Raw genomic sequence first — 16256 nt, forward strand, 5'->3', positions numbered from 1 at the left:
GGGGGGCTTAGCTGGGAGGAAGGGTTTGAATGCTCCTGTCTTTGGCGAGAGCCCAGGGCTCGCGGGCCCAGGGGCGCCGGCAGATGGGACCTGCCTGGGTATCGCGCCCAGGGATGGAGAAGGGGACGCAGCAGAAGGCCCCAGTCTCCTCTAACGCCGCCTTCCCCTTGTCCATCCTGCGCCCACCCTGCTACTCTGAACTAGCGGGCAGCCTTGGGTTTTATCCCATCCCACCACCCCCCTCAGCCATTCAGTCCCCAGGGTTTGCCGGCCTGCGGGGTAAGGAGATTAGAGACAGCTCGCGGAGGAGGGAGCGAGTGAGGGCTTCAAGGGGCTGGACTGGCGCTGGGCTGGGCTAGTGCTGGGCTGGGGCTGCCCAGGACCGAGGAGAGTTCGGGACCGGACTGAGCGTGAATGCCCTGGGAATGGGACTTGGGCTTGGGGGTAACGTCCAGGTCGTGGGGAGTGAGATGCTGACAGTCGCGGATCTGCCCTTAGAAGAAGGTGGAGCATGGGTGGTGGGGCAGTATTAGAAAGCAAAGAGCTTGGAGCTGGAGCTCAGTGTGTGCCCCGAACTGAGCAGGCCCTTTCCAAGCAGGCCGGCGGCGTGATGGCGGATAGGGCGCTGGAGGCCGTGGGCTGTGGACTAGGGCCAGGGGCTGTGGCCATGCCCGTGGCGCTGGAGGATGGGGCGGAGCCCCCTGTGCTGACCACGCACCTGAAGAAAGTGGAGAATCACATCACCGAAGCCCAGCGCTTCTCCCATCTCCCCAAACGCTCAGCCGTGGACATCGAGTTCGTGGAGCTGTCCTATTCCGTGCGGGAGGGGCCTTGCTGGCGCAAACGGGGTAGGGAACTACGTGGTGGGGAGCTGACCCCTCTCTGGGTTTCCTCTCTTGGAACTTGAGGCAGAGGTGCCTCCTTTTCTGCAAGTCCCACATCAGTAGTAGCCCTGTGGGAACACTGAAATGTGTGCCTCAGACCCTCACTCACTGTAGACACACTGATGATGCCAGGGTCTGTACTCCCCCAAGAGTTAAGGGGCCAGCACTAGGTTCAGTTAATTATTGAAACTTTCCTCTTATAAATAAACACTATGACCTCTGATTTTTAGATAGGATCCTTGCCTTTGAGGGTTGAGATGAGAACGTGGGGGTGGGGGTGGGCAGAAGTGGAGCAGGACAGGGGTCTGTATCTGAAGGACTGGGAGTTCTCCAGGGTGTACCTATAAAACAGTGCTAATTTTTTGAAGGTTCTCATTCCTGTCATCTTAGTTCATTCTTGCCACAGCCGTCTGAGGCAGGCAGGCAGGGCGGAGGTTGGGAAGAATAGATGCCATCCCATGTTACTAATAAGGAAACTGAGGCCCATGGAAGTTGAGTCATTTGAAGCATGTCACATAGCTAATAAGTGGTAGAGCTGGGACCAGAAGCCAGGTTTCCTGGCTCTCCATATACTGTCTTTTTTGCTTCTGTTAGTAATGCTGACATATTCCCTTTAATACCTTAAAAAAAATTGTTTTTAGTTAAGAAAAAAAGAGCAGAATGCTAGTACAACAGCATTGTATCTCCTCTCATTTCCCCCTCCCTCCCCAATTTGGACAAGTCTCGTAGGGCCTGGGGCTCCTGGGTCCTCTGAATCCCGACCCTCTCCTTCATTCCTTACCTTGGGCTGCTTGAACAGGGCTTGAGGAAGTTGGATTTGTTTCCCAGAGCCTGGGTGTGGGTCAAGGGTGGAGCCTGGGACATTGTTCTATGTATGAGGTGTAAGAATAGGTTTGGGGTGCTTCAGAGCAGGATTGAGCATGAGTTGTTTCTTGCACTCCCCACCCTCACTCTGATGAGGGGCCAAGAGGTCCCACAGCCTGAGCCAATGGAAACTTAGGCATCTAGGCTCCCTGCCCAATGCTCTAGCCCTAAGCAAACTCCCTAAGTCTTAAGACCAGCTCTGGGAAAAATGATGTGATAACTGTTATTTCTTAAGCCTTCTCATTTTTTCACATGTGTGGTGCTGTAGGGTCAGCACTGGACTGTGACCACAAAGTCAGCAGTTCAAACCCACCAACTGCTTCTCGAAAGCCCTATATAGGATCGCTATGAGTTGAAATCGTCTCGACAGTACTTACAATAATAATAAATGAAAAAGAAATGTGGATAGGTGGGCTAGTGCTCTGTTTTCTTTGACTCACTATTCCTTCCTTTTGACTTTGTCAGCTCCATTCCATTCTACTGCCAGTTTTTACCATCTCTCCCATTCCTTGCCCCTTTTGCTGCCCTCTGTCCTTATTTCTCTTCTGGTATATCCTTTCCCTTGAATCCTTCTCCCTGTTCCTAGAGGATAGAAAGCAAAAAGGGATAGGAAGAGAGCACACCAGGCAAGGGATGTGAAGAGACATTCTGCCTTCCCAAACTCATTGCCAGGGAGTCAATTCTGACTCATAGTGACCCTATACATGTGGCATTTACTATTTTTCAAAAACACTTTTCTATGTATTATTGCTAATTATCTCATTTAAAATTCACAATAAACTTATTAAGTCCTTGAATGGTGACGAGGAAATTGAGGCCCTGAAAAATTTAGTGCTTTGATAAAATTACAGAGTTACTAACTGAGGCAGGACTGGAACTTCAATCTTGTGACCTTTCGATAATAATATTGACATAGAATGAATATGTTGCTTCTCCTCTTATTGGAGGCAAAGACAGGACCTTCAACTTCTATAACAATGACTCTTAGAGTTTCCTGGAGTCATGGACTCCTTTGAGAACCTGTCAAAATTCACAGCCCTTTCTCCAGACGATTGCATATTGGCTGGACCCTCCGATCTCCAATGGGATCACAGACCTTTGGTTAAGAGTCTTTGCTTTAAAGAAAGGAGATAACTTGCTGTTTCTGGGGTGAAGAAGTTGTTTGCTTTTGGCTTGGTGTCTTCCTAGCCTGGAAGTTCAGCTGGGCCCCTTCCAGGCTGAGAACTTGTGGTACATCAGGAGTCTGGAGACCTGGGTTTGGAGCTCTTATAAGCTCTGTGATCTTGGGCAGCCTGTTTGCCCTTTCTTGGCTTCACTTTCCTCATCTGTAACAAAGGATGACCAGAATACCCCTTACATAGGCTTTTTATGAAGCTTACCGGAGATAATATCTGTGAAAATGCCTTGTGAAAGACAAGTGGAAGATGATATTTGTATTAGGCACCATGTTCAATCTAGTGCTTGGCTGTGATTAAATGAGGGAAAGGCTCATCATTGCCATTTTTTTCCCCTGCAAAAGAAATCACTTCCTGCAGACCTGAAAGGCATATGCTAGAATGCACAACCAGACCTGTTTTGATTGATGGTGATGATGACTTGAGGCAGAGGTTGGAACTTCTGAGTTCCTTTCTTCCTGTAAAGAACTTGTTATGTGATGTTGGGTGAGTCACTGGATGTCCCTGGGTCCCAGTTGCCTCACCTATCTTGTGATACGAACAACTGAGGTAATGAGCTCTGTAAACTGTAAAGCACCATCCAGGCATTTGGTGGGATCCCAACATAGTAGTTGTCCTTGTGCCTATGGAACACAGCTATGCATATGTCCAAGGAGCTCTGGTAGTGGAGTGGGTTACAAGCTTGGCCGCTAACCATAAGGTCAGCAGTTTGAATCTACCAGTCATTACGCAGGAGAAAGATGAAGCTTTCTGCTCCCATAAAGATTTATAGCCTCGGAAACCCTATACAAAGTCACTGTGAGTTGGAACCGACTCTGTGGCACCTAACCACCACCACCGTGTATATGTCCAGAGGGAAGGTGAGTCCAGTGCCCATGATGTTAAAGATAGCATCCCTTCACTATAGAGGAGAGAAGGAATTGGGTTCTGTGGGGTCGGAAAAGGATGGTTCAAGGGAAGTTTTAAGGTGGAAATTGGTGTCTCCTCACCTGAGGCAGGTCTGAAAGCACAACCTTCTATCCCTTCCTTCCTCATTGACTTCACTCTTCCTCTCCACTCCCACATTTCACCTGGTGGCTCCAGATAGTCTTTGTTCCCTAAATTACAGAGCGCTTCTTTCCAAAGCCTGGAGGTTCTCTGCCCTTGGAAATCCTTCATGATTTATCAGGAATGCTCCCTCTTCCATAAAGCCACTTTAAAAAAAAAAAAAGAAAAGTCTTTATTGTGAATTGAATGATAGTTTACATGGGAGAACATTGGTTTTACACTCATCATTTCATTGCAATGATTGCAGTCTTCTCTGTGCATCATCATTCAACAATATTTGCATGAAGCCACTCTTGATTTTCTCTTAGTCCCCTGCCCTTCACTTCTGATTTCATTTTCTGCATTTTCAGAGCACATTATTTCTATTTCTTTTACTACCCATATTTATTTTTCTTCAGGTCATAGCTGTTTTCTGGTCTATCTTTCTTGCTTAGACTGTGACCTTGTGGGTCTAGGAACTGTGTCTTCCTCATTGTTTTGTTTTGTTTTTTGGTCCGTTGTCTGGTACAGAGCTTGACATATAGCAGTTCTCAATAAGTGTCTGTCAAGTGCAATTAGTAATAAAATGCTACTTTTTATGCACTCTGTGTGCCATGCACTATGTCACAGGCTTTGCATATATTATCTCACTGAATCTTTACAACAATCCTATGAGATAGGTACTGTCATCCTCATTTTACAGATAAGGGGCCTGAAGTTCAGAGAGGTTCAGCAACTTGCCTGAGGTCACATAGTTGGTAAGTGTGGAGTCAGAATTTGAACCCAGATCTACCTGTCTTCAAATCAATACTCTTAATGCATATGCTGCCTCCCAGTGAAGGAATGCAAGGTGCCATTTTACTGGACCATGTTAGGAGTTGGAGAGACAAGCTTGGTGGGCAGAGACAGCACAAAGTAAGAAGGCCTTTTCAGAATGAGGCAGAAACTCTGAGAACAGAGCATCTACTATATGCCAGGCAGCCTGTTGAGGTTACAAAGATGAGTAAGACACAGACCCTGCTCACAAGTAATTCATTAACTAAGAGGCTGGGGGAGAGAAGTGAGTGAGGCACATCGAGTCACAAACCCAGACACAGTAGCAAATGAGAAGTGCTATGGGAGCACAGAGGAGGGTCAGTCCCATGTCTTCATGGAGGGGACACAAGAGGAGCAGTTGTGTTTATGGAACAGAAGCAGCTTTCCATACTCATTGATGAGATGTGTGGGTTCTCCTATGGCCTTTAGGAGAGAATTGTTGCCTCTGGTACTTTGACATTAGTGGTGGTCATTTTAGGGGGACAGGATGAGAGGATGTGGGGTACTATTGGGGCTTCCATCCCAACTAAATCATACTGAGTAGAGACTGCCTATTTGACTGATGGCCATAGCTGGTCCTAAGAATTTTGGGGTGCCCAGTTCACTATAGCCCTGACCAAAAGTTCCTCCCTCTCTCACTGCAGGTTATAAGACCCTCCTCAAGTGCCTCTCAGGCAAATTCTGTCGCTGGGAGCTGATTGGCATCATGGGCCCCTCAGGGGCTGGCAAGTCCACATTCATGAACATCTTGGCAGGATACAGGTGAGGAGAAGGTTGAGAAGGGATGAGGAGCAGGGCCCAGGAAGACAGATCCCCTAGGCAGCAGGTAAGGTATCCTGAAGTGGGTTTGATCAATACTCATTCTCAACCAATGCTCCCCTAGGGAGTCTGGCATGAAGGGGCAGATCCTGGTCAATGGGCGGCCTCGGGAGTTGAGAACCTTTCGCAAGATGTCCTGTTACATCATGCAGGATGACATGCTACTGCCACACCTAACAGTGTTGGAAGCCATGATGGTGAGGGTTAGGTGGCCGTCCTTTGTTCCCACCCCCTGTCCCCTCAGCGGCTGAGAAGCCAAGGCAGTGCCCTCTCCCGCACATCCCTCACTAGCCTACTCTGGTCTTCAGGTCTCTGCTAACCTGAAGCTGAGTGAGAAGCAAGAGGTGAAGAAGGAGTTGGTAAGTGAAGTGGGGAGACAACTTTCTCTTTGGGTGCTACTGAGTCCTGGGGTCCTGAGTTGGAGGGTGGGAGCCTGGTGGCTAAACGTGAGATGGTGGTCTTAAGGGGGATCCTGCTTCATATTGGGTGATGCCCAGAGGAAGCAGAGACTGTGAAGCTGACCTGGGGTGGGTGGGGGGCTGGCCAGGTGACAGAGATCCTGACAGCACTGGGCCTGATGTCCTGCTCACACACGAGGACAGCGCTGCTCTCCGGTGGGCAGAGGAAGCGCCTGGCCATCGCTCTGGAGCTGGTCAACAATCCACCTGTCATGTTCTTTGATGAGCCCACCAGGTAGTTCTTCCTCCTTTCCACTAGCATTTTCCCTTCCCCCAGCCCTGAGCTGCATCTTTGCCATTGATGCTGGAGATCAGGCGGCAGCTTGCAGCCTCCTGGGGCCAATATAAAGGCTTGCTTCTCATCTGCATCCCTGCCAGTCCTGTCCCCACCTGGTGTATCCTGTTGCTGTGAATAGCCCCATTCTTCACCCAGGCAGAACTCTACTTATCTTCTTTGATGCCTTCCTTCCCTTCTCTCCCTCACAGCCAAGCAGTCATGGACGTCTGTTGAGTCCACCTCCTTTAGCTAGTTCTTGGATTTGCCCCTCCCCCTCAGAGCCAGCGCTTCAGCTCAGGGCATCATCAGCTCTTGCCTGCATTTCTGCAACAGACTCATATCTCCTCGTGTCCTGTCCCTCCCAGCAGATCCTTCCCCCAAATTTGAGCCAGAGTCATGGTTCTAAAAGACAAATCTGGTGATACTCACTCCTCTGTCGAAAAGCACGCAATCATTTGCCCTCAGAGTCAAGTCAGATGACATACAAGGTTTTGGTCCCAACCTACTTCGCCAGCCCAAGGTCTTGCTTCACCCTGTCTTGCATTTTATGCTCTAATAATACTGAATTGCTTGTAATTCCAGATTTAAACCATGTGTTTCATGCCTCTAAGCCTTGTACCTTCTGTGTCTTCTGCTGGCAATGCCCTTCACCACTGCACCTCCTCTCCCACTGTTACCTGGCTTAACTTCTAAAATTGTCGTAAATATATATGTTATAAAACATTTGGCACACCAGCCATCTTCGCACATACAGTACAGTGACATTCATTGTGGTCTTCATATTGTTCAACCATCACCCTTTATCACTCAGGCAATCGAACTCCTCTCTAACACGCTTGTACAGCAGAGCTAAAGCTCCTCTCTCTTACTCCTTGTTCAACAGCACTTCCCGCTTGATCAAAAATGATCCATGCCTCTGTCTAGTTCTCCCTCATTGTAACCCCAGTGCCTGCCATCCTACAGGTGCTAGTATGTGCTGGCCAAAGTGGGCAGTGCTCTGGGTTCCATGGCCTCCAGATACCTGAACCCTACAGGGTGTATAGGCTATAAAGGTAATCAGAGTGACCTCTTCCTGCCTATTCCATCCCCTTTATAGCAGCGGCCCTGCCCTAAACACCCCCTTCTCTCAGCCCCATCTACCTCACCTGGCTCCCTGGTGGCTTCTCTCTGGACAGTGGTCTGGATAGCGCCTCCTGTTTCCAAGTAGTGTCTCTCATGAAGTCCTTGGCCCAAGGGGGCCGTACCATCATCTGCACCATCCACCAGCCCAGTGCCAAGCTCTTTGAGATGTTTGACAAGGTGAGTGCTTCCAGGTCTCAAACAAGATCTGTAGGGGACAGGGAGGGTACTCGTGGGACCCCATCTGGTGCACTAGCCATGTGTTCTTCAGCCCTCTCTTTCTACCTCAGCTCTACATCCTGAGCCAGGGTCAATGCATCTTCAAGGGGAGTGTCACCAACCTGATCCCCTATCTGAAGGGGCAGGGCTTGCACTGTCCCACCTACCACAACCCAGCAGACTTTAGTGAGTGGGGACCTGGGGGAGGCTACACCTGGGGTAGAGATCTCACTATTGCTTGCCTTCCCCACACATCCAAGGCTGACCCCTGGGAAGTGAGGGTGGCTCTTAGCTGAGCACTCTCCTTTGTGTCTCCCAGTCATTGAGGTGGCCTCTGGTGAGTATGGAGACCTGAACCCCATGCTGTTCAGGGCAGTGCAGAACGGGCTGTGTACCATGACAGAGAAGAAGGGCAGCCCTGCGAAGAATGAGGTCCCCACCACCTGCCCTCCTTGCTCTCAGGTGAGTAGGAGAGGAGGGGGCAAAGACAGCAAACTGGGGGAGGGGAGAAGGGATCATTGAAAATGGTCCTGGCAAAGAGGCTACTTCCAGAGACATCACGACCACAGGGTACTGTGAAGACTCTAGGACTTGGATGTTGTTGTTGGATGCCACCAAGCTGATGCAGCTCACAGTGACTCCATGTGATACAGTAGGGTTTTATAGGCTAGAATCTTTAAGGTAGAAGCTCACCAGGTCTTTCTTCCACGGAGCTGCTAGGTGGGTTTGAACTGCTAAAGTTTGGGTTAGTAGCCAAGTGCTTAACCATTGTGCCACCAGGGCTTAGACTAGGAATAGACCTACTATTTAATAGCTGTGTGACCTTGGGTAAGTTATTTAACCTTTCTGAGCCTCAGTTTTTCCACTCATTTATTCATTCTGAAAATTCTTATTGAGCATCTATTGAGTGTGTTTTCAGTACCAGCACAGTGCCTACTCAGTAAGCAAGACATACCTTATCTCTGGCTTTGGGGTCACGATGGCTTATTGTCATCTTCAACCTGGAGGTGAGGATATTTACCTCACAGGGTCCTAGGAGGACTAATTAGATAACTGTAGACTGTACTTGGCATAACAGATATTTGTTTGCTCAGTTCTAGTTCTCATCCTCTAATGAGATGAGAACTAATTTTTGCTACTGTTGTCATTATTAGCATTACATATTATTAATATGGAACTGGGGACATGAGGACTTACAACCTTAGGGTAAATATTTTCAATGAATGAAAGAATAAAGGAGAAGTCATCATGATTCTCTCTCCCAAGGCTTTACCACCTCCGTGTATTTCTCTCGGTATCTCAGAGTCACACCCCCAGATACAGCTTTCTGGTACAGAGCTCAGTGGTGGAGAGTTCTCCTGTTGACCTGGAAGACCTATGTCCTGGTGAAGGGCTCAGGAGTTTTCCATTCCCTGAACTGGGTGGGCAATGGGGCTGGGTAGCCTCATCTGACCCAATTTCCTCTCACCCAGGAAGTGGATCCCATTGAAAGCCACACTTTTGCCACCAGCACTTTCACGCAGTTCTGCATCCTCTTCAAGAGGACCTTCTTGTCCATCCTCAGGGACACGGTGAGGCGTCAAGTTGGGGAAGAGGGGAAGAGTACTTTTGGGGTTTAGAAGTTGGGATGAGATGGGGTTCCTCCTCCAGCGGCCTCCTAATGGAGTATGAATCTGTGAGGGCAGCTCTGAGTTCCTGACTCAGGATGGCCTGGCTGGCAGCCTGCCCACCCCTAGCCTGTGACTCATCCTGCCTCTCCCTTCCCCCCACCGTGATGGCACCCCCTCCCACAGGTCCTGACCCACCTGCGGTTCATATCCCATGTGGTGATCGGTGTGCTCATTGGCCTCCTCTACCTGCACATTGGTGATGATGCCAGCAAAGTCTTCAACAACACTGGCTGCCTCTTCTTCTCCATGCTGTTCCTCATGTTTGCTGCCCTCATGCCAACTGTGCTCACCTGTGAGCAGAGCTGCCTGGGCATGGAGCTTGGGGTTGGGGCCATAGTATTGGGCAGCTGTGCCTAAACCTATCTGTCTCCTCAGTCCCCTTAGAGATGGCCGTCTTCTTGAGAGAGCACCTTAACTACTGGTACAGCCTCAAAGCATATTACCTGGCCAAGACCATGGCTGATGTGCCCTTTCAGGTCAGCCTCTTCTTCCCGTCTGCCCTCTGCTTCCATCTTGTATTTTTCTCTCTACGCTTTCTTGCCTCCCTGAACGCTGTCACTTTCCACCCTTTCCTTTACTTCTAATCACTAAGTAAATAGGTGGTGGGTACCTACCATGTCCCTGGCTCGATGCTAGGCATTGGGGATAAAGCAATGAACAAGACTGACATAGTCTTGACTTGTGGAATTGATATTCTAGTGACAGTCAGAAAATGAAGAAAATGATAATCCCACGAATGACTCTGTAAACCTTAAGGCTGTAATAGCAAAGGCTCTGGAGCCTTATGGCTACTGGCTAGTTATAAGTGTCACTTTGGAAATGTCACCTCACCCCTCTTTGCTTCAGTGTGCCCATCTATAAAATGGGATGATAGCACTTGCTGCAGCATTGTCTGTGAGAATTAATTAAATTAATACATATCAAGTACTTAGAATAGTGCTTGGCACATAGTAGTCAAAACCCAGTTGCCGCCAAATTGATTAAGACTCCTGTCGACATGTGTTTGTCGGAGTAGAACTGTGCTCCATTGGGTGTTCAATGGCTGATTTTTCATAAGTGAATCTATTAGGCCTTTCTCCCTAGGCCCCTCTGGTGAACTTGAGCCTCATGGTTAGCAGCCAAGTGTGTTTAACCTTTTGCACTATATTGGTTGGTTATATGCTGTGGAGTCGGTTCTGACTTATAGCGACCCTGTACAGGGTTTCTGAGGCTGTAAATCTTTACGGGAGCAGAAAGCCTCATCTTTCTCCCACGGAACAGCTGGTAGTTTCGAACTTCTGACCTTGTGGTTCACAGCCCAATTTGTAACCACTACGCTACCAGAGCTCCTTTTTGCACTATATACTAAATGCCTAATAAGGAGCTCTGGTAGCGTAGTGGTTACGAATCGGGCTGCGAACCTTAAGGTCAGTGGTTCGAAACTACCAGCCGCTCCGCGGGAGAAAGATGAGACTTTCTACTCCCGTAAAGATTTACACCCTCGGAAACCCTATACAGGGTCGCTATGGGTCGGAACCGACTCGATGGCACATAACAACAACAACAATAAGTATTAGCTGTTTTGGTTTTTCTATTTTTGGTGAAAGTATACACAACAAAACGGTTCCCATCCAATTTCTACACATACTGTTCAACAACATTGGCTGCATTGTTCACACTGTATAAGCATTCTCATGATTCTCCTCTAGTTGTTCTACACCCATTAACTTAATCTCATTGCCCTACCCCCCAAACTTCTCATCGATGTTTTCGAGTAGCTGTTGACTGACCATTTGATTTTAAACAGATAATTTTTTAAATGATCATAGCACTCAAGGGTGATTGATATTCTTTACTTGTGCTAACCTGCTATTTAGTTAAAAGGTGACTCCAGAGGATCGTTTTGGTTTCGAATCTAAAGAGTATCTCAGGGTAGTACTCTCAGGGATCTAATAAGACTAGATTCTTTGAGAATTTCAAGTTCTGTTCTACATTTTCATCCCTTTCTAGTCGAATACATCTATGGTGGCATTGATCAGAATGTTCAATAGTGGTAGCTGGGCCCCATCTATTTCTTCTGGTCTCCAGGTAGAGGAGGCTATGGTTCATGAAGACAATTAGTACTGTCACTCGGTTCCTTCTCTGATATTTGCTTTTCCTTCTGTCTCTTCAGCTTTAGATGAATAAAGACTAATAGTTGTGTCTTAGAATATTAACTAGTTTCATTGTTACTACCACCACTGTTAAGTCTAAAGCCCAGGTTACCTAATCCATAGGGTACCTTTGTGCAAATCAGAACATGGTACTGCTTCTTTAGGAAGGGACGCTGGAGTGTGCCAGGGAGCATGGTTTAGTGAGCAGAGCTCAAACTGGATTTCAGCCTCTCTGGCTGCCTCTTGGTTGGGGAACAACCTATTCAACTGTTACTGTTTTTGAATGCTGTTGAGTTGGTTCTGACTCACAGTGATCCTGTATAGGATTTCTGAGGCTCTGAACCTTTACTGGAGCAGAGAGCCTCATCTTTTTCCCGTGGAGCCGTTGGTGGGTTAGAACTTCTGACCTGTGGTTAACAATCCAGGTTTATCCTACAGACTCAGCAGTGCTCCTCTTCAACTGTATGCTGTGGGTTTAGTTAGTCCCTGGCCTCCACAAGTTGATAGGTGAACTTAACACCCTCATATGTAAATATATGCTGTGAATTAATTAACAGCATAAGGAATTAGGTGGTATAGATGGGAAAGAACTTGGAGGAAGGAGAAGCCGCTCTGCCTGAACTGGTCTGAATGGGCCAAATGGAAGTGGTGGGACTAGAAGATGAAGGAGGTTCATGTAGTTAAGGAGGAAGGGGACATGTCAGTCTAGGATGACAGCATAGATCCAGAATGTGGGGACAGGTTACTCTGGGAATCAGTGTTTTACTGGTTCCTGTTTGAGTGGGTAGGGTGGAGGAGCTTGGCCATTGTGTCCTTCTCAATGTCTGGCCTTCAGTCAATCCACACCCGGCCCTGTGTCCACTCTCCAGGTGCTGTGCCCACTGGTGTACTGCAGCATTGTATATTGGATGACAGGCCAGCCAGCCGAGACCAGTCGCTTCCTGCTCTTCTCAGCCCTGGCCACAGCCACAGCCTTGGTGGCTCAGTCTCTAGGGCTGCTGATTGGAGTTGCTTCCAATTCTCTACAGGTGGGAGGGGCCCTGAGAGGGGAGGGAGGTTTCATGGCAGGAAGCAGGAGCTAGCCATGAGGAGGGGACGGATCTGTGGGGAAACCCTGGGGCTCCCCAAGTCCTGGGTCTGCCCTGGTCAATCTTGTGACAGTCAGGCCTCCCTCCACTCTCCCCAGGTGGCCACCTTTGTGGGCCCAGTTACTGCCATCCCTGTCCTCTTATTCTCTGGCTTCTTTGTCACCTTCAAGACCATCCCCACTTACCTGCAGTGGAGCTCCTACCTCTCCTATGTCAGGTCAGTACCGCTTGCCTCACCATGGTGGTGGTGGGTGTGTGCCAACAAGTCAGTGCTGACTCATAGAGACCCTGTATGGGGTTTCTGCATCTGTTGATCTTTATGGGAGCAGAAAGTCTCATCTTTCTCTCAGGGAGCAACTGATAGATTCAAACTGCTGGCCTTGTAGTTAGCAGTGCAGCTCTTAATCCATTACATTATCAGGGTTCCTTTCCCTTACCATATGCTCCGATAGTCTCTGCAGAAGGCCATGTCCAGGTCTTTGTGGATTGTGCCAAGTTTGGTACCTGCCCTACTATACTTTGGGCAGAGCACTTTGGCCAGCCCCCAGGAACAAGAGCATTGTAGCTGGGCTCTGGCAATTTGACCAAGAAGTGGATCCCTGTGCCCTGTATCCTGCTGTTAATGCCCTTGCTTATCTAGGTATGGCTTTGAGGGTGTGATCCTGACCATCTATGGCATGGATCGAGGAAACCTGACGTGCCCAGAGGAACGCTGCCCACTCCGGGAACCACAGAATATCCTCCGAGCACTAGATGTGGAGGATGCCAAACTCTACATGGACTTCATGGTCTTGGGCATCTTCTTCCTGGCCCTGCGGCTACTGGCATACCTCGTGCTCCGTTACCGGGTCAAGTCAGAGAGATAGAGCCTTACACCTGGCCTGCACCCCAGCCCTGCAGCAGGAAGCCCCCAGCCCTTTGGGACTGTTTTAACCTTGTAGACTTGGGCACTGGTTGCTGGTGCAGCCACCCTCCCCTCCCTTGCCTCATTCACAGGCTGGCTAGCAGACTGCACTCCCAGCCCTGGTTCTGGGAGTGGGGGCTTTTCCCCAAGTTGATGTGGTTTATAGCTTCCTCTCTCTTCTCTCCAGCACCTGCATGCAAAGACCACTAGGAGGCTGCCACCCCTCTCCCTGCCCTTGGCACCCTCCTCTGTTGTCTGCCTGGGAGCTCCAGGCCCCACTTACAACTGACCAAAGTGGACCCCACTAGGGGCCCTCACCACACAAGTATTTGTAAACTGGGTTGCTATCAGGTTGGGGTGTCAGGGCTGGACCCTGGTAGAGTCTCCTGGAAGTCCCATTGTGAACATTGGAATAGAGCAGGGAAGGGCTCTGGAAGTCTCTTCCTCCTCTGCACCTTGTCCCCAACCCCCAGACCCTTGGACGGAAGCTGGATTTTCTGTCTTGGTACCCTCTCTCAGTCCTAGGGAATTGGACAGCCCTGGGGCCAGGGGATGCCCCTGTTTCTGCTCCCCATCACCTTTGGTAGGAGGTAGGAGGTAGGGCCTGGTGGCACCGCTGCAATAATGGCTGTTTCTCTCCCACCTGCCACTGGAACTGACAAACGCACTTTATTCTGGGGGGAGGCAAAGTGGGGGGGGTGGTGGCCCAGCCCTCCTTTCCATCTGCTCTCTTAATGCTCCCGCCCTCTCCAGAGTTGTAGGCACCCAATTGTGAGCTGGCAGTCTCAGTCATACACAGTTGGCATCCCCGAGGAAGAGGGATGGTGCAAAGTGGTGGGGGTGCTGTGGGAAGACCGTACCAACCTTCCTGGGGGTGGGGCATGGAGCCCACTTTGGAGGCTAAGGATAAGGTTGGTGCTACCCAGGTGTCTCCAGAATCTGCAGGTGTCTACTCCCTATTCTTCCCTCTCTCCCAAGCCATGGGTGGCACAGGGTACTAGCTCCCTGGAGCTCAGGGCCCAACACAAGCACAGGCGTGGGCATAAGTTGACCTAGGCCACTGCTACCCCATGGCCCTCCTCTTGAGCACCAGGCTAGCATTTCCACTCCCTCACTCCTTTCCCAGTCTCTTTGCTGCTCATTAAAAACCCTCACCATGCCTCCCCATCCCCTCTCAGCCAAGGTTGCCCTAGAGCATCGGAGCAGCATGCTTTGGGCAGTAGGGTGGCAGACGTGACTTGTGCATGTCTGTCTTTCCTGGTGGGGGTCCAGGCTTATTCATCGTTTGATATCCCCTCTCCACAGGGCTTCCCGCCCCCCCCCCCCTTATTTCTGGACATATACCCCTCTACCTTCCTTCATCTTGCCACGGATTCTTCCCTTACACAAAGATGCCAGTTGTATTTGTGGGATTTCACCAATTATTAATAAAACCTATATTTATACAGTATGCAGTGTATTCATGTGTGGGGGGCCTACCTGGTACTGTGAACTTTGAAGGGGCCTTCAGAGCACTTGTTAAGGTGTCTTCCAACCTTTGAGAACCCGTGGCAGGGGTGACAAGTGCTATGTATATACTGAGCTAGTGAAAGTGTGTTTTATAAGGTATGTGTCTCATGCTTTGCATCTTAGAAATGCTTAATGTTCATTATCTCAAGGGATTCCAGTGCCAACCCTTCACTCTCCTCCATGGCAGTCCAGTTGTCAGATGAAAGAACTGAGACATTGGTTAAATTACTTGCCCAAGGACCTGCGTCTAATAGAGGAGGAATCAGTTCTGGAAACCAAGTCTTAAACCTTCAGGCTTCTCATTCTTTGCATTGGCCGGTATCACTTGTTCATGGGGGCTCTGGGCACTACATCTATGTGCCCTGGGTTTGCAGCATGGATATGTTTATGCCTGTGTGATACATGACTGGATTTTCAGGACTCATTGATGAGGGGAGGTATCATTGGTCATACAGAGCAGTGACAGCAAGTGGCAGGGGCCTCATTGGCCTCACTCCAGGGCTGAGTCATGGATTATCTAAGGCATGGCAGTATTGCACCTGCTTTGGCCACTGCTTAAAGTTTGTAATAACTCTCTGCAGTTTCCATCGCCAGCCATGAGAGATCATTCAGGTAAAACTAATACTTCAATAATTGAGAGCCTCCATGGCTCAACACAGACTGTGTGATCTTGCTCTGCTGAGTGTAGAAGGAGAAGAAACTGGAAAAAAAAATGACTTAGGCACATCATAGACCAATTTTCATCAGTGAAAGCAAACTAGGTGCAGTTGTAATTTTTATGAAGTGCCCTATCATGTATTAAACAAAAGATTAGCAAGTTTGACTTGTAATTTTGAGTTGATGTGGTGGTTGTGTGCCACTGAGTCGGTTCTGACTCATTGTTGTTAAGTGCCGTCGAGTTGATTCTGACTCCTAGCGGCCCTGTGTAGGGTTTCTAGGGAGCAGCTGGTGAGCATGAACTGCTGACCTTGCGGTTCAAACTGACCTTGCAGTCCAGTGCATCAACCACAGTGCCACAACAGCAACCCTGTATAGGGTTTCCAAGGCTGTAGATCTTTATGGGAACAGAAAGCCTCATCTTTCTCTCCAGGAGAAACTGGTAGATTTGAACTGCTGACATTGTGGTTACTAGCCCAGCTCACAATCCACTATGCTACTAAGGCTCCTTGATATTAATGCAAAGTTATCTAAAATATGGGTTGTTGTTGTTGTGAAATGATGCTGTCGAGTCAGTTTTGACCCATAGTGACCATGTATAGAGTTTCTGAGGAGCGGCTGGTGAGCTTGAACCGCCAA

At 49.0% G+C, this 16256-nt stretch overlaps 1 protein-coding gene across 1 annotated transcript; it reads left to right on the forward strand.

The window, feature by feature from the left end:
* The first annotated feature begins 604 nt into the window (after positions 1–604).
* ABCG4 (ATP-binding cassette, sub-family G (WHITE), member 4) lies at positions 605–13446 on the forward strand. Its single transcript, XM_006833907.1, has 14 exons — positions 605–848; positions 5410–5527; positions 5649–5781; positions 5893–5943; positions 6132–6277; positions 7495–7618; positions 7729–7843; positions 7977–8119; positions 9130–9228; positions 9451–9619; positions 9703–9803; positions 12329–12487; positions 12646–12764; positions 13188–13446. The coding sequence occupies exons 1-14, from the start codon at positions 611–613 to the stop codon at positions 13411–13413; spliced, it is 1941 nt and encodes a 646-aa protein (XP_006833970.1). The 5' UTR covers positions 605–610; the 3' UTR covers positions 13414–13446.
* The last annotated feature ends 2810 nt before the right edge of the window (positions 13447–16256 follow it).

The sequence above is a fragment of the Chrysochloris asiatica genome, unplaced genomic scaffold, assembly GCF_000296735.1.
Source record: "Chrysochloris asiatica unplaced genomic scaffold, ChrAsi1.0 scaffold00008, whole genome shotgun sequence".
NCBI classification, from domain to species: domain Eukaryota; kingdom Metazoa; phylum Chordata; class Mammalia; order Afrosoricida; family Chrysochloridae; genus Chrysochloris; species Chrysochloris asiatica.

Bases quoted from the DNA above. Each gene is read 5' to 3' on its own strand.
- ABCG4 (XM_006833907.1), top strand. From the start codon at position 611: ATGGCGGATAGGGCGCTGGAGGCCGTGGGCTGTGGACTAGGGCCAGGG. The intron at 5,782-5,892 runs GTGAGGGTTAGG...TCTGGTCTTCAG, and splicing joins CAGTGTTGGAAGCCATGATG to GTCTCTGCTAACCTGAAGCT. The intron at 7,619-7,728 runs GTGAGTGCTTCC...TTTCTACCTCAG, and splicing joins TCTTTGAGATGTTTGACAAG to CTCTACATCCTGAGCCAGGG.